Here is a 25556-nt window from a genome sequence, read left to right on the forward strand (position 1 = left end):
ACTACCAGATGTATACAAGATATTTACACGGAGGGAGAGGCTATAATGTGTTGGCATGTAATGTCCCCTCCAAGAAAGAGGATCATCTTTCAGTAATCATACAAATTTAAAGTCATGATGGTGCCACACACGATTTTGTTTTATTTGTTTGACGTCTAGCCCACAAGAAAGCTATTTAACATGCAGCATCCCAACAGTCGGCATCCTCTGAATTCTGCTCCACACTGTTAATAAAAGCCAGACATTTAGTGAAAACTATTCAACAGATGTCTTCCTCAACAAAAAAGGCCTTATGTTGTGAGGGGGAGCAATACAGTTAATTGAAAGTTAGTCATTTGTTAGTCTGACATCTTACAGCCATCTGCTGGGGCCAATCTACATACATTGGACCCGAACAGGACAACAGTAGAATATCCTTTTACTTCATAATACAATAAGGGGGCTCTGTGGTCTTTGGTGTCTCCAGTAAGATCTAAAGCTGCGAGTAGGCAAGTGACCAGAACGATAAATAAGAAACCAGGCACTTTCCAAAAGGACATTTAAAAGGTAATCCATCATCAGTTGGGTTTCCAGCACTTGCACTTGGCCACGTACAGTAAAAATAAACAGAGATGGTAGCTATTTCCCATCTTATTTTCCCTGAAAATGTGTGCTGAATGATTTGACTTAACTTGGAATAAAGCACGTGGCTTAATAGTTGAACTACACGCTCCTCTTGTCCGTAGACAGTCTTGTGATCCCTGGTGTGTTTGTCCAGTTGCCTGTTGGCTATTCTCAACTTTGCATTTCTGTTCCACAATATATTGCTTTGGCTTCTGTGACTTCCCCAGATCTGTCGGGGGTTCTGTGCTATGTTCTCTCTCTTTCACACACACTCACTTTTTCTTTGTCTCTTTCTCCTTCTTTCTCTGCCGTCCTTTGTTCTTCAAAATATTTGTCATGAGCTTCACTAGCTTCACTTGCAAGCTGGCCAGCAGTGGCATGGTTACGACACACACACATACACACAGAAACACACACAACCTTCTGATGGACAAGGTTAGTTTTTCACTGTTCTGCTCATCTTCAGGTTGTCCCATGTCGCTGTACAGAACAGCTTGTAAGGGGGTTAAACAGTCAGCCGGGGCCCTTTGGGCTTCGCGGTTTTATATAGTGCGTGTGTGTGTGTGTGTAGACAGGAATTCAAAAGACAGCTGGTACAGTTGCCCCTACAACCCCCATTTGGAGAAGTCGTTCAGACCATCTCCTGTTTTCCTCAGCAGACCACCCCCACCCACCATAACGGAGCTCTTAATATCAACAAGGCATCACTTTCCCCGAACTACCGGTACACATTTGTCAACCCCTTCCTCCTCCCCTCCCCCCCCTCTCTCCCGTCCCTCCCTGTAAACAATGGGAGCCAGTAGCTTCGGTCATGTGAGCCTCCAGCATCTGCAGACAAGGTTGTTATTGTTTTGATTATGGGTTGTGTGTGTGTGTGTGTGTGTGTGTGTGTGTGTTTGTGCGCGTACACATTTATTTTAGGGGCTTGGGTCGGTGGGACTCGGTTGTTCTGCCAAGCTGGAGGTCTGCCTGCAGAACTGTGTGTGTACTGTGGTAGTGTTGGCAGCATTACCTCACTATGAGCTGGAAATGGGTGTGTTTACCAGGGGCCTCCCTCTCTCTCCCTCTCTCTCTCCCCCTCACCCCCATTACACACACACACATGAAAGCATTTTCTGGAGTTTAAGACTGCAAACATTAATTGCACAGACACACATGCATACACACGTACACACCATGTTACACAGCCATAGCCCTCCATAGCATGCATAATTCATGACCTCCCATTGACATGTATGTAAACATGGGTGCTTCTCTCGGCAACCTTGTCGTGGGTCTTTGTCGAAAGGGTTGGTTCAGTTGAGTAAAATACAAAATACTCCTTTTATGCAACTCCCATTGACACAAACACTTCTATCAGGCAATTACTTATCTCATTGTTTCTATATCCTGTGCTGACTGGTGCCATGTCAGTTGAAGCCACCATTTTCAGTCTGGAAACAGTACAGTACAGCACATGTCAAAATGATTTTAACATTTCATTTGGAAAGCTGTTGCTCCAGTACTGGGAAAAGTCAGATTTGAAGGCCAATGTTATGTATTATATCAAATTATGTATTCTGTAATAACAGATCAGGTCTTTCTGAGTTTCACTATATCAAAGAATAAACTGAAAACCTTCTACTCTTCCTCTCTCTCTCTCCCTTTCTTTCCTCTGCCTTTAGTCTCTGTTTATGCCACTTACAGTGTCCACTTCCTTTCTCTTTCTTTCTTCCCATCTCCCTCTCATCGGTCCCTTTGCCCAGATGTCGGATTGAGCATTCTAATGTTGCTTTCCACTTTTGTCCTCCCTTTCTGTCCTTTGTCTCTCTTTCTCTCGCTCCCTCTTGCTTTGGCTCACCTGACTCACTGTTTCTCCATCTCTGCTTACCTGCTCATTTCCCCCTTCGATTCCCCCATGATCTGTGTCTCTCCCACACTCTAGCCCTCCCTCTCTTCCTTTGTCTCCTCTCTCAGCTGCCTAGTTTGTGTGCGTGTGTGTGTGTGTGTGTGTGCGTGTGTGTGTGTGTATCTCCAGAGTGGCTAACTTACACTAGCATACAGTGAGCTGAGTTCAAGTTGTTTATCTGAGCTTTCTCTGGCAAACAACTGGGTGAAATGTTGCCACTAAAGTATTCTCAACAATACATTTTAAATCTGCCTGCACACATCACAGATGTCACTACTGTCGAATTGCTTTCAGTTGGCTGCTTTCACAAGGGAAATTTAGGTGTGCAGAAAACGGCTGTAATTTATAATATACACTGAAATGAACAGTTTACTGAACACACATACATATTCTATACCCACACTAGATGCCCACACATGCACATTTCCAATTATGTATGCAAATATGCCAATCATTTGCAGTTAACCCCCACAGGAAAGGTTAATGATCAATGTTGGGTGGGCAATCACACATTTACAAATGATTATGATATCACACACTGATTTGATATCAAATCACTCTCAACTCAACTGAGACATACACAGGTGATAGGAGTGCACTGGCATTTATGTTGATCAAGGTATTTACTTTGAGTCGTTGAATCTGTTGTGTTGTTATTTATGTGAACGTTTGTAATTGGGAGCTCACTGGGTCGGTGAAAGGAGAGGTTGTTAAACAGAGTGATGGGTTCTTGTATTTCAAATGATTCTGTCGAAAGTCCAATGGAAACTAACACAGAGTTCCCTCTAGATCAGGGGTATTCAATTCAAATTGAACTGGGTGAATTCTACATAATAGATACTCTAATAATCAATACTTTTTTTCTCTTATGTCAAGGGCTATAAGGGCTGCATTTAGTAAATTGCAAAACAGAAAGCGTTTGAAAAATATGCATCTTAAAATAAAGTAGTGAAGTTTAGAAAGATATATTGTCCTTGCTCTGCATGTTTAAATTAAATTAATTCAGGTGTGAATTGATTGTACATTCTTCTGTTCTTCTAAAAAGACACATTTGTGTGCAGGGACTCTGTCTTTGGTTATGGAAACCACTTGTTCAGCTCCATTCCTCTCTGTTTACATCATTGTTGGGCAGTGAATTAATGTTTGGATTCTGATCATATTGGGCTCTTAGCTTTTATTTTTTGTTCCTTCCTTTTGGAGGTGAGTTGGTACGTTTGGTCAAAATATTTCTTTGTCTCTTAGTGGCGCCTCACATTGCCGTCACGGTCTCTGAACATATGTGACATACTGGTTTTGTATGGGGTTAGATCAGTCTCAATAATTGCAAATGCACACAGAGAGACTCACAAATGCACCCAGAACGATTCACAAATACCTTACAATGCACTCATGAATAAATTACTATTTATGTCGATTCTTCTATTTGTTTGTGGATTTGTATGTATTTATTTGACATCTGATTGGCTACAGATAGGTCTATGTTGAAAAAAACGCATTTGTGAATCCAGCCACGGCAGGGGAGTCTTATAAATCCCACACACACACGTGGAGCAATCCACAAACAAATGCAGTACGATCGACAAATAAATACATACATAGAAGAGTCTTTCCATTCTTGGTTTAAGGCTCTTGTCTCGCTGTCCACATTTCTCTTTTTGGAGAACGGCATTTGAAATAAGTTCTCTGACTATTCGGTCTCTTGGCCCGTCTCTCCCGTGTGTCTATGATGATCAAACCGCGATGCTTATCTCACAATTGAATAATAATCAATTATCTATCGGTTATTGCTTCTGGGTCCGCGGCCTGCCGATTAGTGACCCCTGCTCTATGTTTAACTAAGTCCTTGTTCACCAGAACATTACAGAGATTAATTAATTTGGTTGGTTAATTTGGTCATTAACAACAAACTCTATTACGATTCCAGCGTTGGCTCTTCCCAACATAAGTTCCAAATCTTGTCTAGTCAAATCTCTCCATTTTCATACAGCAGCCGGATGATAGAAATGTCATCATTGTCACCCGGACAACGACCGGCCCTATTCACACACAAGCTCAATCGGACATTACACGGACTGAGCTGGCCGGGTAAAGTCTGTTTAATGTCCGGTCCAACAGATTTAAACATTTGCATTCTCACATTCAGCTCCTCCGTGTAATGTCTATCATTTCGGGGTGTGAAAGCGGCTTCAGTTGCTTTTGACTGTTTGACTGACTCTCAGCAACGAACCCTGTGAACAGCAGTGAGCGCCTTGGGCCTCTTTGTCTGCAAGTGTCACATTATACGGAGTACCTCTTGTCAGGTTGCATACAGACAGCCTTCACTATCAGGTTGGTCGGGAGCGTCTCACAGGATGCAATATCTTGTCAGAGTCCTTAAAAAAACAATGCCAGAATGTACATAAACAAAAGCAGTTGACCACAGTACTCTTTATACGAGAATTAAAGTGACTCCATAACTTATTGCTTTTACATAGTTGCCTTCAGGAAACCCTTGAGTATTTGTCTTGATGTATCAGTGTGGCTTTGTGTTGGATAATGGAGCGGAGGAGTCTTTGTGTGGACTTTAGGGTTGTCACGATACCACAATTATAACTTCAATACGATACCTGCCATAAATATCACGATACCCGATACTTACGATACAATACCACCAATACGATACGATACAGTGAGTGCGCTCTGATCGCGCGCTATTTTAATAAAGTATCGATACTAAAAATATGCTAAACTGTATCGTTTTGAACGTACCGGTACCGCGGTACTTTTTTAGTATCGGTACACCGTGCAACCCTAGTAGACTTGCCGTCTCTCCACCCTCTCATGGTGTTTCATCCTCATACCACATAGCAGTAAATTAATCACAGATTATACTCGCCTGATGGAGACCTTCCCCCAAAACACATCCTTCCTCTCTCTCCCCCTGTCACTCCCTCTTCTGTTTTTTCTCTCCAAAACAATGTCCATCATCAAAGAAAGACTCAACATAAAGGTCATTCAAACAGAGTTGTGACTTGTATTGATTACCTGACTACTAATGAGGGATTCTCTGTCCTTTACCAACAACTATTATGGTCCCAATGGACAAAGGCAGTTACAGTACTGGCTGCTTCTCCAGTATGGCTACAACCGTCAACAACTCTAGATGTACTGTAGGTGTGAATATGTCTAGCTCTTGAGTGTGAAGGAGGGCTTTGCTGTAAAACCACATATTGGTTGACTTTTCTGGAGTCAAGGTCAACAATCGCACAAATAGTGGATCAAATGGGGAGGAAGGGGGCAGAGGGGGTGAGAGTAAAGGGGGAGGGGTGTGAGTAAAAGGCCTCTAGGTAAATGTTGGAGTGGTGGGCATATCCTTTGTCCTGCCTTAAGGCGATGTGAGGCGATTGGACCAGCTGATAGGCCTTTTATAATGCCTTCCATCAGCTCAAACTGCGGGGCTTTTATGAGCACCTTCAGCAAACGCACACGCACACATACACACACATACACTCACAAGCACGCTGACACACACAGCTTCCCCGGCCCCCCACCCTCTTTTGAGGTGTAATTGGGAAAGAGGCCCCTTCCTCCAGTGTGTGTATATCACTCTCTGGGAGCTGAGGGGCTGGAGGTGTGCGTAGAAGTGTGGGTCAGTGTGTGTCTGTCTGCGTCCACTGTGCTTAGAGCCACGGTGTTTATAATCAAGATCAGCGGTGATAAAAGGGTGCTTGTGCCTGTTTATGTCTGTGTGGTTTATGGCACTTATTGGCAGGTTGTGTGTGTCCACGGGGCAGCTGGAGAGAAAAGACCACTCAGGGCTAACTCGTGCTGCTCTTCCGACCCCCATTATCAAGACTGCACTTGCCACTAAGCACTAATGAACACACAAACAAACACATACACACAAACATGCGCTCTGATGAGGTGTAAGGTAGTTGGAGGAGCAGCTTCCTCCAATCCTTGAAGGAAGATGGGGAATAAGAGGAAAAAGTGGAGATGGACGGAGGAGCCCTTTGATTGGAGATGGTCGCACCAACTCAGGTGGCATTTCATCAACCTGCATTTAGTTAGAAGATCATTGTCCTCTATTGCCTAAAAAAAAATCCTAAAATTCTCCTGCAAAAGGTGTTTTATTCCTACAAGTTAATGTGGTAATAATATTGTGATTATACCCTATTAAGGCTTATCTGCGCGGGAGGTGTTCTTAGTGGTGGTTTAACAGCATAACGGAGGCAGAGAGAAAGGCATCCTCTGATGTTGGTTCTCCCAAGTTCTTCATTTACTACATTTCTGACAAGGCTCAGATACTCCATTCCTCCAGCCACTTCCTTTTGTTTACTCCAGCGCTGCATCATATGGACGGGCAGTGTTGCTCTGATGTGAAAGAATGGAGGGTTATAGCAACAGAGATGGGACAAAAGTAAAGGAGGAGACGGGGATGAAGGCGGGGGTATTTACCAGCCAGCCACTCTAAAGGTCGTCATGACTCTCATAGCTGCTGCCTTTGTTCGCATCAGTGGGCGACCCCCTCACTGCTCACACTGACTCGCTCTCTGACACTCACACATTCATATACATCCATGTAGGTTTGCCTGCATGCTTTCAGGCAATAATGCATGCAGGTACTCGCAAACAGAAAAAGGGACACACACACACAAGGCCAAATGTGTAGCTCGGAGCAGTGAGATTCCGTGTATTCCCTCTGCTCATTAGGGCATACAGCAACATCAATTCAGGGAAACCCATCACTGTGTGTGTGTCTGTGTGTGTGTGTGTGTGTGTGTGTGTGGCTTTGCTCCCACCTACCCCTCTTCCTTCCATCTCCTTCATTATCACGCTTTGCATTTTAAATGTGTTTCCATCATTACACCTATTACTCCCATTGTTATCAAATCTTTATAGATATGAGAGCATCTATTCTTGGAGCAGTGCCTCTGGGTTTTTGCTATATCATTTCATTTTTTTGTGACATTGTTGACATCCAAGTTTGTGCTGTTTTTGATGTTCTTATGTGCATGTTTTTCATTTTGGTGGACTTTTTTATAGGATTCACAAGACAGAAAGACGGACAAAAAATGAACAGCAGCATCTTAACCCCTACTATCAAGGCACCTTATATGATTGGTTTGGAGTTGCTTCTTTATTGTGCTTCACAGGGGCAGAGACCACAAATTCAAGTAACAGATCCAAATCACTGCTTTTTAAAGCTGCTGATGTGGTGTGGTGCACCTTAGCCCTAAAAGAGGAGACCACATTGGTTGTTCAGGTTTCTCAGCATCTTTAAACTTATTTGTCAAAGTGCTTATTTTATGTTAGGGCAGATTCATCTCTGAGGAAAGCACGCTGAGATGCAACAATAGCATAGTCACAGGGGATTACTTCAATACATCTAGACACAAGAGGTAAATACAGAAAAATAAATCAAAACATAACAATGCAAAAACAGCAAGGCATGTATCTTAACTGAAAATACAGGCGGTGTTAAAATATAGTGCAGCAGTCACACACAATCAGTATTACATACATAGGGTGCAGGTTTGTGGAGACACTGGACTCAGTATTGGGAGAAATTGCCCCCCAAAATACATTTGACAGTTTGAGACTGAAGTGAATGTATGTGTAATTGAATTTGTTCACTCACCTCACCTGCCACTAATATTGGATGAAGGGGAACCCTGTTAGTGATGTGTTTACATACGAAACGTGTGTGTGTGTGTGTGTGTGTGTGTGTGTGTGTGTGTGTGTGTGTGTGGCCCAGAGGCTGGTGCATAAGTGGGTCCTCCAACCTATAGCATCAATATAGGGCATAATCACCAGTGTGTGTGCGTGTTCACCCCCAAGCCCAAAGGGTAGAGTGTATGGAGTAACCCTAACCTATAGTGAAAATCTAGGGCACGCCACTGAAGCGTCGCACGTGTGTCAATCAAAGATAAGACAAATTAAAAGGTAAAGTACAGTGGAGAGAGCGGGCGATCATATTTCCTGCTGTCGCTCACGGGGTTAACTGTCTTTATGGGTGGTAAATTAGAAGAAATGAGGACTCGTATACATCAACTTGACACGTCCACATTCACTCTCTGAACAAGACCTGCTTCTCTGCCCCGCTCCTCCTCTCCTGTATACATACACTACCTCAAGATATTCCAAGGAAAAATAAATAAAGTGCTAGAGAAGATGCTGTGCTGCACGGTGGTGTAGTAGCCTCACCTCACAGCAAGAGGGGCCCGGCTTCGGCTCCCGGTCTGGGCACACCTGCTGTGTGGAGTTTGCACGTTCTCCCCGTGGCAGCGTGGTACTTTAGCCCTAATGACTTGGTGACAAGTGACTGAGTGTTTCAGTGCAGCTTTATGGCCCAGATGACGATAATAACATAACATTTGAAGCTGTCAAAAATGAGCCCTGTGTAGCTAATTGTTCAATCTAAGTAACATTATTTGTTTCTCCCCTCTCCATGCATCTCTATTTACAATGTATGGTCTGATTTCAGATTGTGTGTGTGTCTGTGTGCAGTGTTTCCCTTGCATATGCGTGTAATCATGTGTCTGTGCTCCCAGTCTCCCAGCGGCGTGGTGTGTAGTGGAAACTAGGCTAAAGAGCAACACAGAGGAGGGAGGCTGACACTGGAGGTCTTTACTAGAGAGAGGAAGAGAGTCTGAAAAACACTCATTATATACCTGTTGTGAATTGTACATTTGAGAAAATTGTGTGCACGAGAGAGTAAGTCAGCAAGTCACCATTGACTCTTTTATCCATTTACTCAATGTATGAGAGGCATAAAAGGAAGAAGGCTAAGCTAAACAGAGAGAGACGTGCAGATAAAATCCTGCTCTGTTGACCTGAGACTATTTCTGGGTATCTACTGTTGCTATCTGTCTGCAGACACATGAAGAAGAAACACACATTCGACACACACAGGGTCTTTGGCTCCATGCCCAGGCTAGTGTATGCCACGCCCTGTTTTTGTTTTGCTCTCACTAGAGGGCGTTCACTCAGAATTGAGTATTTAAAAAAAAGAGAACTAGCGGACACTGTCTGTTTCCATCTGCACATACTGTCGCTTACTCATGTGTAAAAATGTTTCTGTATATAGCAGAGAGAGAGAGAGGCAAACACTTTGCTAATGCGTACTCAGCTAATTAGCTCCTAGCAAATGCTGATGATTAGACACAGTGTGTCTCTCAGCACTAATAATGTAGTTTAGTCTTAATGACTTTATCATCTGCCTACTATCTACATTCAATAAGCCATTCTCGGTACAGGTCATTTGAGTAGATGGTGCACAGGATTGTCTTGGTTTTTAAAAGGGTGGTGGTGTGGGTTGCACAGGTGGGTTGTTCAGAAAACATATTGATCACAGACAAAAATGACAATTTAAACTTTGGAAGAGCAATAACAAGATGGGATAAGACCCTGAACCTTTTACATATTTCATTTTCCTTCAAGGAAAACAAAACACTTTACTTTGCCTCCTGATAGTTCTTTAAGGAAGATCTTCCAATGCTTTGTTTCACTTGATGTGTTCACAGAGTGTGTTCTTTGGGTTTGATTGATCACACAAAGATCCTGTTTCCACCTTTTGATCTTAAAAGCTTTGAAAGTCAGCAACCACTCATAAGGATGTCTTCGTTTCACCCACTTCACAAAAGAGAGTGAATCCTGGTTTTGTAGACACCAAGAAGAACCATCTAGTTTGTGTAGTTCATAATGTGTGACATATTGATAACTTATAAGTGATACAATGTTAGACCTGTGTATTTGCCAACATTGGGGGGGGGGGGGAATCTTCAATACAAATCAAGAAAAAACTATTTAAAACTCTGCTGTCGCTTCATGTGAATATCTTACTGTTTTTTATCAATCAACTGCTTCATCGTGTCAACAAAGAAAAAGTAACACTAAATTCAAGTCATGGTATTTTTTCAATGAATCAAATATCAGTTTTAGTGCAGCGTTGCTGTCAGGACTTAAATTCCCAGTCAGTATGTTGTCTTTATTATGAGATTAAAGGGAGATTTCATCCTAAAGAACATATCTTGCTCCAGGTTACATCTGACAACTCAGACCAGGCTTTTTATTTTCTCCAAATCTAGAAACAATAAAGTTATTACATTATTGCCAGAACATTTGCCGTTTTCCAAGCAGGCGATAACTTTGGTTTCTGGTTCGATTACATGTTGTAATTCCAAACCATCTCTTTGAATGAGGGTATCTTGATGTTTTTAAGCTGTAAAGCTCGAGTTGCAGTAAATCAGATGGAGGTTTGGCCCTTTGACTCTTAAGAGCTGAAGCAGAATCTGTATGAAGGGAAAGATGCCCGTGACTCCTATTTCAAGGAGCAGGCTGCCAGTGCAGTGCATATGTTGTTATGGCTAGGAAGAGGACTTGGTCCTTTTGATTATATGTCTACATATATGTGTGTGGCTTCCAGAGCAGATGTTCAGTTCAGAAACTGCCATGCCAGCACCTTTTAATGATGCTGAACAGTGGGGCTTCAAGCTAAATGTTAGCTGCTAGGATTTAGCAAGGTTGATGCTATCCATCTGGCATGTTAGCATGCTATCATTGGCTGATTATCACTAAACATGAAGGACAACTAAGACTGATTATTTGTTCATAAACCAAAGTTATTTCAATTACTTAGTTCATCCTGTGGTAGATGGAACATTTCATGGCAATTTATCTGTCACACATCCAAGGTGGCGCTTGAGTAAAAATCAGAGGATCCCAAAGTCATGAGGCTTCATCCTCTTCATCACATGGATGTCTGTATGGCAATTTATAGCAATACATCCAAGAGTTGTCGAGATATATTGATTGTTTGTAAGTCTGGAACAATGCGGTGGACTAACAATGCATCTCTAAAGCCATGGGACTGTTAACGTTTTGAAAAATTGCACATCCGATGAGGGCATCATATTTGTCAGCAGGGTATGTTCACCATATATTAAAGATAAAAGCATAAAGAGCAACAACATCCAGTTTGTGCCTTTTTTATTCTCAGTATAGAAATTAGGAATTGGCTATTTGATCCGTACGGATCCCCCTCCCGGTTCACATTGGGCGAAGGTAGATTAATGTGTTTAAATGTTATCTGGTAAAATAGTTTTTGGTGAGAAACTTGAATAAATCCCGTTGTTTGAAGGAGATGTTTTCACAGCAATATAACATAGATATTAGAAAGGTAATTGTGACCTGTTTAACGTCTGAATAAGCAGTTTTACATCATTAAAATGACAAGATTTAAAAATACAATCTTTCTTAATCAGTTGAGATGTGTGCAAACACCACTATAGATGACTCTAACAAAGTAAAAGGATAATCTGTGACTCAAATCCATGATACGATCCAAACCGTGAGTTTTATCATCCGTTGTGCACACATATATATATATATATATATATATATATATATATATATATATATATATATATATATATATAATTGCATCTATAGAAATGGATGCTGACCCATGTTCTCGGCTTTACAATAAGGCCTCACATACACCCTCATGTGTGTCATAGGTGAAGGCCTAGACAAGCCACGCCCCTTCCTGCCCGCCTGCATGCTGCTGCTGCTCCGGCAGCGCTGGAAGCGGAAGTTATCGAGACGGAGTCGGTGAAATTCCCCGAGCTGTGTGAGCCTACGGGTGATGTTATGAACCCAAACACCAGGGTGTGTTGGATGTTCCGACGTTTATGGGATGTCCACACAACAAGTATAAAGCAGAACTACTGGTTATTTATTCCGTGGATACGGCGGAAATAACTGTTTTTACCGAGACAAGCCACGCCCCCTTTTCCTGCGGTTTATAGACAAGTGCGTCTTATTTATGTACAATTTCTTTTTTCTTTTAAAAATTAGCAGGTGCGGCCTATAGTCCTGAATTTACGGTGTCTGTTACCTGTGCATTTTTTGGCACAGTTCTGTTGAATAAAGGGTTGGAAATGAATGCTTTTTTGTTTTTTTATCTGATTCATCGATTAATCGAACAAATAATCGACAGATTAATCGATTATTAAAATAATCGTTAGTTGCAGCCCTACTCACAACTCACCTCACTGACAACACAATGCTGTAATATGCCGTCTTGTTTATTTCTCAGGTTTTATAGAAACGCAGAAAGTGTGTTTTCCAACCAAGGACTGTTATCTGTAACATCTATAGAGCCTGAATGATGCACACAATCATGTCAAAGAAAATTCCTGTGTGTTCCTTCATACACATATGCCAATCAAAAGCTTTGCCCTTCATGCTTGTTACCCCAGTGTAATATGCAGATTCCTTTTGTGGTTTTGTGAGGGAGTGAGAGGAAGAGATCAGATAAGCACACGGTATAGGAGACGCTTTCTGATTTATAGGAGCTTATTGAGGAGGAAATAGGCGTCATAGTCCAGTGGCTGTAATAAATGAGTAGACCTCCCGGCACTGCTCACCATCAAAGAGACATGCCAACCCACACACACACACACATAGACAAAAGTCAAAGATGCTCGAAGTGTGGGAGTGAAAGCGGGTGTTGGTGCGAGAGGCAGAAAGGGTTTCAAGTCCTGCAGGGGTGAAGGGAGGTAAAGGAGCAGGAGGATGCAGTACAGACAGTGTAGGAGGGAGGGGTGTGCTAGGCAGCGCCACATGGCCTCTGTTTCAGGGGAATTCCTGTAACCCACCCCACTTTTCAGCTGCCTTCATTATAGCTGACTGATCGTTGTTGGGTGACATAGAAACTAAAGATACAAGGGATTTGTGCATGTTCGTGCGTGTGCATAAAGATTGGCCGTGGCACATTTAGTCTGAATTATAGTTTGGAGTAGGAGTTTGGTCAAAAAGATTGCACATTTTAAATGGTGTATTGCAGTGGTGCTACTTGTGAAACATCAACTGTATTGTATCTGAACTTGTCAAGAATGTGACCTGTGATTATTTTGTTGACTGGGTAGAGGTTCTCCCTCATTAGGGATGTTCAGTTGTGTGTCTGCAGCCAAATGCTGTTCCAGGACAAGTGGTGAGCATAACAAGCTTCAAATGCAAGATTTGTACCGTGGTTTCATTTAGAGGTGACCGTGGCTGTGGTCAAAGGAATCTTTACATATAGTTTTGAAGCATTTAGGTTTTAAGAAGTGAACATGGGAACTACAGTGTTGCATTTCTGAGTATGTTAAGGTTATGAAATGCCCCCTCGCATATCTTCACCACTGTTGGTGACTAGACCAGTCCACAGGCTGCTCTGGTTGTTGTGTACTGGGTTGTTTACAGGTCTGAGTGTTGTGTTTAGCAGTCTGGTGCTGAGCCTTACAATGTGTCACAAGAGACAGAAGTTATGTATGCCTTTACTATCCGGGTAAAACAGCAATTCATTAAATTATTCACTGTCATTCTGAAAAGAAAGGTTTACATCTTTACCTCACAAAATAATTGCACCCTCTTGCACATTGTCCGTCCTGAACATCAAACTGAATTTAAAAATGTGATACAAAACAGACCCACGTCTCATTGGATCACATGTACCTGTCAAACTAACATGGCCACAGTAACCCAAACCCTTGTTATTGTCTCACTCCCTGTCCTGTGTTTAATTTGAAACTGGACACTGCCTGTGCCCCACAATGGTGGAGACTTTGCCTCGCACACGCACGCACACACACATACACATACACACACACACACACACACACACACACACACACACACACACACACACACACACACACACACACACACACACAGCTTTTTGGCAGGTTGGCAAACAGACATATCTCCCATTAATCTCATAAGAACCCCTGAAGAGGGAGCTGTTGTTTTACTTGTATCTCCATTCCCTCGCAGGGATGAATCTAATTTTAACGCCTGTACTTTGTAATTTCTGTGTTTAACATGTGTTCACGATTTACTCAGTAAAAGTTCTACTTACATCTGGCAATAACATTGTGAGATACAAAATGAGAGAAGAGAATATGTTATGTTTGGCATCTAAAGATAAACTCATTGTCCAGTTCTGAATAGCCAGCAGCAGGAAGAAACAACATGGATCGTGTGATGTACATTAGTACATCACACGATGAGTTTTCTGTTGATGAACATGATAATGTTCCACTTAGGAGGCCTCAGGGGTCAGATATTGGAGGATGTTTTAATGCAAGTTAGTGAAGTAAGAATATTTAAAAACACACACACACACACACACACACACACACACACAGTTCAGCGACACACAAACACGGCAACATACCAAACTCCTTTATCAGAATTCACTTACCCATCCGTTAACCGTCCCAATACGTCTTTTGTGTCACATGTATCATGCCTTTTATCATGTGTCTCCCCGACACACACACACATGCTTGGTGTGTGTTAATTATAGCCATAATAAGCACTTGGACCAAAACTAAGTTTGATAAGACAAAAGGCAAATGCCCTTTACCACTCTCTCTTTCCCTGCCGCTCATGTGTCACATCTTAATTATTCCTTATTCTAATGTGTTTTTCTGAGATTTAGTCCTTCTTATTTCAAGATAGACAAAGCTCACAGTAATTATTGTCTGTCGCTGTTGCCTTGGAGATAATATCTACGGTCACATGACGGCCTCCCAAGGTGACCAGGAAGTGTTTTTTTTACGATAATGTAGGGTGGGGGGTTACGGGTAAAAGTGTCAGTCGTGTACGCAGCTTGTTTCTTGATTTATGTGAAGGCTGTAATGACATCATATTCAACAGTGGAAAGGGTAATAAATTAGACATTAGCTAATGGGGGGCTGAGGCTCCGTCTTTGTTAGGTAACGCTCACATGGAAACCCAATCTCTTTCTTTTGCCTGTGAAGTTAATACACTTTGAATCGCTTCCACGTTAATGCAAGGGTGTAGAATTTGGAAGGGACATGTCTCTAGCAATACCCAGCGACTACTGAATTTACCCGAGCAATCATTTTGCTCCAAAACATTGCTTGGTGTCAGCTGCTGCTCTGCGTCGCTGTCTCTGCTACATAATTGTAATTTGTATAACAAGACGCTAACTTTAAAGAGTCTGTCCGTAGATTTAACTTCGGTGCAAAGTTATCGTGCGTTTGTGTGCAAACAGAACGGTGTATGAAATATAAAGAAAATTACAGCTTCCATGCGTCTGAAAGTTGACAGATGCATTCGGTGTATTTGGTGAACTACACATTTTGATCAACATTGTACACGTGTTGATGTGCTCTGGCCCCAGCAGCCAAGAAGAAGAAGCCTCACTACGATCAACAACAACCTCCTATGTTTGTGGAGCACAGACACACAAACACAACGATCAGGCTTCGATGGCGCTCTGGGCAGTAAAAACAATGTTAATTTACTTTTACTTGGTTGCTTCACCTGTTCAAACCACAGATACGACAATTTGTAATGAATGTCTCATCATCCGATCACACACTCTCTCCACTGTTTTATTTGGGCAGTTTTTAGCTCTTGGATTGGCATGCAGCTCTGTCAGCTACTGAGAAAATACAACGAGGTGTCCCATAGAGACAGAAATGTCTCATTTAAACTTCATTTAGTCACTCCGTTACATTGTGGAACAACGTCTGCCAGTGTTGAGTCGTCTAAGTCTTCATGAACACATCAGTGTTAGTTTGGCACATATGAATTTTGGGACTTTCTTTTTCTCTAGATTTGCTTAAGCTCGGTCCACTTGGCTGGGGAGCATCTGTGCCTTAAAGCTGTTCTAAAAATAAACAGGGGGAGTCACGTCTTAGACGGGGCCACTCAACACGTTTAACACTGATGTTGCTGCTAAGCTCCACTGTTGCTTTTGGTTGTACTGTATGCGTTGGGTCGTGTCCTGGTAGGGTTAATACAGCCGTGATCAGATAAGAGAGGACACAACCAGTGCAACCAGTACTGTAGATGCTGATGGAGGAGAATAATTATTACATCACCTCACAGATTGTTTAAACTTGTACAACCCTTTATCTCCACACTTTTAAGTGGGCTTTTATTTGTTGTTTGGCAGGTATCGGGAGAGTAAAAGATGAGTTGCATTTCACTTTACTTGTTGCTGGATTTATATCAATAAAGATGCAGTGTAACCATTTGATCTCAGCGACTGTGGAAACTTGGTGATGGCTGACGCCATGAGTTTTTCAAGGCAGCAGGAGGTTTCATCATTGTAACATAATTGACTTTGATCATTGGGTCTCACAACACCATCAAAGTCTTGCATGCTCGTGAACAAAACACACACACACTGCTTGTTATGTTAATAATGTGCATGGACCATAGGTATACTGTCGTTAATAAGGCTATTGACATCATTGCCTCTGTCTGAGGAATACATGCGCAAGGATTATGATACCTTCCTTTTTTATGTCTCTTCTAATTGGTGCGTTTGCCACAGGCCAATTAGAAGAGACGAAACCGTGTGCTGTGTGTGGTTAGTCTGTTATATGGATTGGTGAGTGTGTGCACTGTACAGCACTGAGCTTGTGCTGATAATAGTCTTTAGGGATTGAATACAAGACCCACATCAGTCGAGTTTAGTTTTACATTGATGTATTTTTGTCTTGTACAGTAGCATTTTAGCTGTTGGCTGTTGATTTTTCTAATACTGTCTGGGCGATTGCATCAGTCGCCCACAAAGGATATAAAATATACAACTTCAATAGAATTAGAAGCTTATGTTGCAGAATGCAGAGCTGAGTTAGTTTGAGACCACCAGAGGGCCTGATATTTGTTTAAAAACCTTTTGAAGTTAAATGAAGAAGACGCACTGACTGAGTTCTTGAGCTGCACTCAGCTCATCTCCAACTGCAGACATTGGTATATGTGTGTATGGTGTGTGTGTGTGTGTGTGTGTGTGTGTATTGTGGCTGGGGAAAAACATACAGGAGAGTCTTTTTCAGTGATAATGAAATGATAATGTCTTTGGAGCAGAAGATGCTCAGTAAAATCCTCTTTTCCGGTTGTGTTTTCACAGACGGTCCGAGGAGGAAGTGGACATGGACAAGGTGACGGCTGCCATGGTGCTGACGAGTCTCTCCACCAGCCCGCTGGTCAGGAGTCCACCTGTCAGAGTCAACGGTGAGTAGTGCTGCTAATAGATAACTGAGTACGTGGGGGATGTTCTTTTACGGTAAGCAATGTGCTTTAAATTGTTTGTTGGTTTTGATGTATCATTCCCTCCCTCCCCAGAAGGTTTATGAAAAATGAGCCAGTGACAAAAGTAGCGCAGCCCAAGTCTGTAATTTGTATGTTCTGCTTAAACACTGGCTTTTCATTCCCTCACAGCTGTTATCTGCTGAATGCTTGTGAAAGCTTAGGTTGAGCCACCTGCTGTGCTTTAGGATTCGCTCATCAATGAGTCCTGCAAATCCACAGAAAAGCACAATGAGTCTGGATCTCTGCCACCAAACACGGTGGCGGAAATCCAAAGTGCCCCATTACTGCAGTCACACGCAACCACTCGGATAGTCTGTGCAACCAAACGTCGGTTCATTCAACCAAGCAGACGCACAGTCAACCCTCCAACCACCATGCACGTGTTATCACAGTTACACACACACACACACACACACACACACACACACACGGTCAGATGTTAAAAGTTGGATAACATACAATGTGTATGTACATCAGTACACACAGTAGGTTCTCATGCATACAGCACCATGGTTGACATTTAAATTCATTGAATTGAGTTGTCTTATTAAAAACAATGTTACCTTAAGATTATTAGCACTTTATTTAATCTTAATATTTCTGTACCACAAAACCAAATGCATATCAGAGCAGCTTTGTTGTTGTTGTTGGTGAGCCGCTTCCTCTTTAATGTGAAACCAGGTTTGCTCTTAACTCTCTGACTCAAAACACACATATTCTCTCATTTATGTACACACTTAAAAGTGTCCCCCAGCCTCAGCCTTCACAAAGTAAAATGTCTTTTGTAGCTGATATTCCAAAGAAATGTTTCTTTGATCTGAAAAAAACAAGACCTTGGATGTGTCTCAACGGAACCACAAGAAAGCTCTTTTTGTTCATTGTGTTACAGACAACAGTGGTGCTGGGAGGCTCTTTTGTGCGAAGTGCAAATAAAGCGGTTTGAACTTAATTGACTGTCTTGATCTCCAATCATTGACAGAAGAACACCGGCACATTTTGCTGGAGTTGTATCATCTACAAATATGACTGAAGGAGTTGGATTTATTGACTGTGATCTTACTCGCTTCCCCCTCCTCTCCCCTATCTTCTCCTTCTTTCCATCCCTGTGCCTCTCACCTTCATGTCTATCTTCTTAGAAGGTCTGAGCAATTCGTGGAAGGACAACGGCTCGGCTGGCCCCTTCACCCCATCCAGCAACAGCTCTTCAAGTGGCTACTGGAGCTGGTCTGCCCCCAGTGACCAGTCAAACCCTTCTACACCTTCTCCACCGCTCTCCGCCGACAGCTTCAAACCCTTCCGTGTGCCCAGCATGGGCGGCGTGGGACCCGGCCCCGCAGGGCCCGAGGACCCCAGCCTGGATGAGCAGGACGGCAGCAGCCTGCTCTTCGATGAGCCCATCCCTCGCAAGCGCAAGGTGAATACTGTAGGCAACATCTGAGTTAAGAGACTGGAAGGAAAGGCCAGTTCTGCTTCTGTACACTGAGAACAACACATCTTGGTAAACTAGTAAGTGAAGGCATTTCTTGATAAACAAACTGGCTTGAAGAAGACAAGAATAAGTTGTAATACATTTAAAATACTGAACACACAAAAACACCAGATGGTAAGCAAACAGCTACTCTTCTTCTTCTTCTTCTTCTTCTTCTTCTTCTTGACAGCCATCATCTGGTATGGAGTGGTACAGACACAGCTGCTTACTCCACTAAACCTCAGCTGTTTTTTTATTTTCTCATAAAACAACCTACTTATAACACACGTGTCTAAATACTCACCAAATAAACAAAAGACTGTCTGAAAAAATAGAAAGAAAACGTTTCCATAAGCTCTGTGTGAGTAATGGCTTATTGTGGATAGAAGGCCAAAGTGGAGAGAAAAGATGCATTTTCAGATAAAACTATGCTAAGTAGCTTTCAAAACCTTATTTGTGCAGCCTATTAAAGTAGCCAGTTACTTCCTCAGTCCTCACACTTTCTAGGAATCCAAATAGTGTGATCATGAACGTAATACAGTGTCAACAGTACTGTAAGAAGTGTCTTATTTCAATGTGGAGTCATATTAAAAGGGCTTCAGGGAGAACGGCAGCAGCTCCCCTGATAACAGGCAGATCTCTCAATAAGAAGCTGTCAGCAGCACGCGAGCTGCTTGATGATTCCCTCCTCCAGCACACTGATATTAACCTCTGAGGTTACGGGTGGAGTGAGACGCTGACTGATTGGCAGAGATGAAAATGGGACAGGAAAGGACGCGCAGCCTTTTTGCTCCAGTGGTCGTTTTGTCTTTGCTACCTAGATGTTATGAGCACAACACACACACACACACACACACTATTCCTTCTCACTTATCATTTTGTCTCATTTCTACACACCACTGACAGCTCATCACATCCACAGCACAGTGTCACTCATTATTTTTTCCGATATATATATTGCTTTGCCCTCCCTTTTTATCTCTCTCTCTCTTTATCAGCACTGGTTTGTCGTTTGCTGTCGGTATCATCCATCTATTCCTCCTTTCACTCTCTCTCCCCCTTTCTTCCCCACTTCCTTAGCTCTCGCTGATGTTTTCGCCCCCTTCTCCCCTTGTGTGTGTGTGTGTGTGTGTGTGTGTGTGACATTTGTCCTTACTTCTCAGTCTTCACATGCATCTGCTCTGCAACGGCAGTAATGATTTTAATACACACTTTATTAAACATAAAGATCCTGCCAGCCTCATGTCTAAAAAATCAATAAAGACTCTTGGGTGATACATCATACTGTATTAATTGGGGATTTATGATGAAGAAGAGCAACATGAGGGAGAGAGACATTTAAAAGTGGGAAGGAAGGAGAGGAGGAGGAAGAAGAAGAATTAAAGAAGGACTGACAACAGGAAAAGGGAACCGAGTATGGCATGTGGATGGAGACAAAAGCTGATTTTCTAATAAGCTTGGAAAACAATGAAGTTGACTTACATAAACACTCACACACACGTTATATGTACGATGCCAAGGTTTCACATCGATTACTCTACACGCTCCTCTCACTTCTCTCTTGGCAAGAATCTGTTTGGAGCTCACCATTTAATTAACTGTGAAACGCATCTTTAAAAGGGAATAATAACACACACAGACACACACACACACACACAAAACAGGCTTTTGTTCACCAAAGACTAAACGATGCACAGGGGGGGCAGATGATAGTTGCGTTTCTGAAAAGAGGATAAAAAAGAAAGAAAAAAACATCTTGGCAAAATTAATTCAGCCCTCTCAACACTAGTTTGACAGACAGGCCTCCTGTATAAGACCATTTATAATGGCTCTGAGAGGGGAAGCAGGAGGGCAAGAAGAGGGCAAGAAGAACGCATGCAGCACTTTTCACTCCATGAAAAACAATTTGCAGTCTCTCGAAGGCCAGTGGTGTAATTACAGCAGACAGATAACAGATACAGGAGCCTCACCAGCTCACAACCAGAGAAACATGTACTGCCATTTGGCCTCACTCAGCTCCTGGTGAATGCGTGTTCAGACAAAGATGTTACAGTAATGCTGTAGGTGCATTTAGAGGGAAGTTATTTAATTCCTCTATAGTCAGTATACAGTGAATATTCAGTCTTTACTGAAGTGTACACATCAAGTCAAAGATGCACAATGCAGCTGATGTATGTTGTGCTTCAGTTTTTTGAGAGAGCTCCCAGCATAGTGAGAAACACTTAAATCTACAGTAGCTTGTATTGTATTACCTCTACATAAGCATATGAGTCAATGGATAACGTTGACTATAGTAACCATAGTTTTCATGCACCTAAAGGTGTCACTTCATCTAGTTTTTCATGTCCAATCCTGCAGATTAAATCCAAAGTAATAATACAAATAGGAAAAAAAGTTGCCCCCTTACGATAGGAGAGAAAAAGTGCCTTGGTTGCATTGAGCTATCAATATGTTTGTATGTCACAGAGATATTCTCCTCCCTGCTTGATAATGAGGACAAAATGATGTAGTTTAGGATAGTTGACCAACTGTGATGAAGCTGGGAGAGCAGGTAAAGGTGGAAATGATAGGGATTTTATTCACCTGAAGTTTTAACAAGAATTAAAAAAGGTATCAAGCAAGTGACGGATTAGAATAACCATATAACCAATGTAGTGAGTGCTTTTTTGACCAAGAGACACTGCCCCCATCCCATGATTATATATATACTATGCTGGCCAGTCCATAGTTGATTACAGGGGAGAGGAGAACACCTCTCCGGCAGTAGTGGATCCAGGCTAATCCACTTAGGCAGGTGGGATGCAGCAGCTCAGTCTACTGCCAGGAGGATACAGGACACTTGATAGGAAAGTTGCTACCGTTTTTATTTACCTTAACTTAACTTAATATGTTGCACTCAATCTAGAAAAAATAGGTAGGCCGAAACAAGCGTCTTTTTGTCTTGTTTCATGATGTTGATTAAAAGAACTGGGAAACATCTCCTCCAGTATGCCTGGTGTATGGCTCGCACACCAACCAATGGAGGGACATACCAGATACATTTTAGAGATGGATTTAATGAAATGAGCCACTAAGTTTATGATTTAATTGCACAACAGCACACATGTGATTGCTTGTCATTTACTCTGGGGTGATAGAGGAACGTCCGTGTTCGAGCGTGAACCAAACACAAATGTTATACTGGGAAAGGAATCATGAAATCAATTCTGAGCTGCTGTGTTTTCTGACACTGGCTTCCTGCAGAACTCCATGAAGGTGATGTTTAAGTGCCTGTGGAAGAACTGTGGGAAGGTGCTGAGTACCGCTGCCGGCATCCAGAGACACATCCGTACCATTCACCTGGGGTAAGACACCAATACACACTGCGACCTAAGCGACTGTCCACTCAAAGCCTCCTAAGAAAGCAAACGCTTCTTCACTTCCCCTCTTTCAACTGGCTTCATTGTCAAATCGGTAGATTAATGGCTGATGGATTATGGCCACGCTGACACTGCTTGCTCTGGGAGAAAGGGTGGAGGAGGAGAACAATGATATCGGATGAATCACACATTTATACTGACATTCAATTAAACTGAGGTCCGACACTGATTCATTGCAGATGGTTGTGTTCAGTTGGTTGGAGGAATTAATGCTAAAGGTGGGGGCAGTCGTGTGCGACAGCACCAACACTGTTCTGTGCCCTGTAGATGCGGAGCAATCAGCTCTCATAGGGACATTTGTCTACATTTGCCTCTTCATGTCTCATGACCGTTTGCATCCTTCGGTCTGTAGGCGCAACTGTGACTCGGACGGCAGTGACGGCGAGGAGGACTTCTACTACACGGAGATCAAGCTCAACACGGACTCGGTGGCCGACGGGCTGAGCAGTCTGTCCCCTGTTTCCCCGTCCGTCCTCTCTCCCCCGCCTCCTCCTCCCGCTCCTCTCCCGCTTCTCAGCCAGCTGTCGAACTCCCACAGGCCTCCACATTCGTCCAACGCCAAGGAGCCTCACGCTGGCGGCGCCACCCCGCTCAGCCGCTCGGCGCCCAGCGCACTCTACCTCATCCACACGGACCACGCCTACCAGGTGAGCGAGTGCAGGGGAGCGGAGGAACACGTGTGTGTGTGTGTGTGTGTATGTGTGTGCACATGTACATACACACAGGCGAGATTCAGATCTGTGTACAACACACACCGATCAATGCACTCTCTGGATCAATATGCACACCACAACACACTTATCAGGCTGCACAAAATGCACAAATGTTCTCACACACTACTATCAGGGTCTTCATTATCGTGATTATTTACAAGATAACGAATGATGTCACAGCGACTTAATGGTCCCTTGCTCCCGTTAGCAGCTGTGCTAACAGTTGTGGTATATCAACACACAGCAGCAGGTTTGAACAATGTGGAATAATGACCCAATCCATCAATTAATGTTACAGCAACGTGTGTGTAGCCACATAACAGCAACATTAGTTGTTAGTGCTTCATTTGAATGAAGAGTTTTTACAATGTGAGATACCTAAAGACCTTTACTGCAAAAAACATGACCACTGTTTCAGTTTGAGGCTCACTTGGATCTACTATGTTGAATTTCAGGAAGAAAATTAAATGTTTTAACCGTTCAAATGAATTGTCCTATTTTAAAATGGAAAGCAGTTACACCACAGAGTTACGCAGAGCCAAAGCAAGCAGGTACAAACACATGACAAGGTCATTTAGAGGTTAGGGTTTTGAGAATGAAAAATGATTTGTCGAGGCCACAGAAGTACTCCAGTTCCACGGGCATTGTTCTATTGGGGGAGAAAATACCACCATTCTAACCTTTGACCTCTGCCCTCAGGCCACGGCTCCAGTGTCCATCCCGTCCAGCTGCAGTAACTCTACCGGCTCAGCCTCCACCACCTTCACTCCCACCAACAGCTCCAGCTTTAGCATCTCCTGGCAGTCACCACCCGTCACCTTCACTGGGACCATGGTGAGGAAACATTCAGGCATTTGTTCTCAGCCACATAGTTATTTACATTTCTGGTCCTCTAACCACACATGTGTCTGCCCTCTGAAGGTGTCCCCCAGTAACAGCCAGGGCTTTGGCGAACAGCGCTCCCAGACCATCGGCGTCCTCTCATCCCCTCCCAGAGCCACCGCTGCCCTCAGGTACTGGATCCTCGCAGCACGCTTACCTAACATTTCCGTTTTAGCTTTAATTAAAGACCGGACATACTGAAAGTTCATATTAGATATTACTTAGAGACAACTCATATTTAAGCCAATGCATCCAATATGATTTTCTACTTCAATTAAATCTGACTGAGTAAAGAACACCATGTGGAAGTGAAAGATATTGTATGGTTTATGTGGTGTGTTTCCTATTTACCTACTTCAGTCTACTTCAGATAATAGGTTCATCATTTGCTTTCTTGTGTTAGATAATAAGTTTGATTGCTCGTCTTATACCTGTACGGTAAATAGCTTCAGACAGCCGTTGGCTAGCTGAGCTTAGCATAATGATGGGAAATGGCTAGCCTGGCTCTGGGGAAAGGAATCGATCACAGGGTTACTGCAGGTTATTGTTAAAACACATAATAATGTACAGTCTTCTCCATCATGACCGTTTCATCAGTTGTTCTCCATTTCCCCTCTTCAGTAGGAAGGTGCGCGGTGAAGGGAAGAAGTGCCGCAAGGTGTACGGGATGGAGAACCGCGACATGTGGTGCACCGCCTGCCGCTGGAAAAAGGCCTGCCAGAGATTTACCGACTGAACGTTGCTCACCAACTTCCCAGCGCGCCACACCAACAGGCACTGCTGCCTTTCGCCAGATAAGAGGGGAGGGGCTTCATTTTGCATGCATTTGGTTTTCTTCTGCTAAAAGTCGCAACTGTCCGTCAACTCCTGGCTCCGCCCATGCCGTCGCCCTCTTCAGCTCCACTGAACTCCAGTCGTGTAAGGAACCGAAGGACAGCAGTCACTTTTACATTGCTGTCCAGGATTCCCAGCACTGCCTCACCATTCCCACAATTCCCAGTTTTGGGAAACCCCAGTGCAGCTAAAAAGTATAAAAAAAACAATTGTTCTACGGTTTCTATTTTTTTTTTTATGTTGGGTTAATCGTTGCATCTTTCTATGTTTTGTAAAGCTCTGGTTTGTAAATGAAAAGTCTAGTCAAGGAATGGATCCGGGGGAAAAAAGAGCTAACTTTTTTGTGTGTGTTTTTTTGTCAAATAAAAAATGTCTTTTTTTTTTTTATCCAAAAGAAGAATGGAAGCCTTTGCTGCAGTTTTTGAAACGCGTTATGAAAAAGCATGGAGGAAAAGCTTGCTGTTTTTGTTCTTCCTTCAACTTGTTTTTCTTTTATTTCTGGACTTTTTGAGGAGCTCTTTTATCTCTGACATCACAGCCTCGCCGGTTCCTCACTTGTTCTTCACTCCTGACAGCTTTCCGAGGGAATGTACGGCAGGTTGACATGTACACAGAAAGTGAGGAATAGAGACGCACATGGTGAACGA

At 42.9% G+C, this 25556-nt stretch overlaps 1 protein-coding gene across 2 annotated transcripts in view; it reads left to right on the top strand.

Moving 5' to 3' along the window:
• Positions 1 to 25556, top strand: part of znf704 (zinc finger protein 704) — a 41192-nt gene extending 15636 nt beyond the window's left edge. Inside the window, exons 3-9 of one of the 2 annotated variants that reach the window (XM_034545547.1) lie at positions 17412 to 17515; positions 18730 to 19007; positions 22305 to 22405; positions 22833 to 23127; positions 23893 to 24027; positions 24115 to 24206; positions 24700 to 25556. In XM_034545547.1, coding sequence (XP_034401438.1) covers positions 17412 to 17515; positions 18730 to 19007; positions 22305 to 22405; positions 22833 to 23127; positions 23893 to 24027; positions 24115 to 24206; positions 24700 to 24811 — 1117 coding nt within the window. In that variant the 3' untranslated portion in view covers positions 24812 to 25556. Of the gene's footprint in view, positions 1 to 17411; positions 17516 to 18729; positions 19008 to 22304; positions 22406 to 22832; positions 23128 to 23892; positions 24028 to 24114; positions 24207 to 24696 lie in introns of both variants that reach the window. The other variant, XM_034545546.1, reaches the window with a different exon arrangement.

Source organism: Cyclopterus lumpus, chromosome 11 (genome assembly GCF_009769545.1).
Source record: "Cyclopterus lumpus isolate fCycLum1 chromosome 11, fCycLum1.pri, whole genome shotgun sequence".
In the NCBI taxonomy this organism is placed as follows: Eukaryota; Metazoa; Chordata; class Actinopteri; order Perciformes; family Cyclopteridae; genus Cyclopterus; species Cyclopterus lumpus.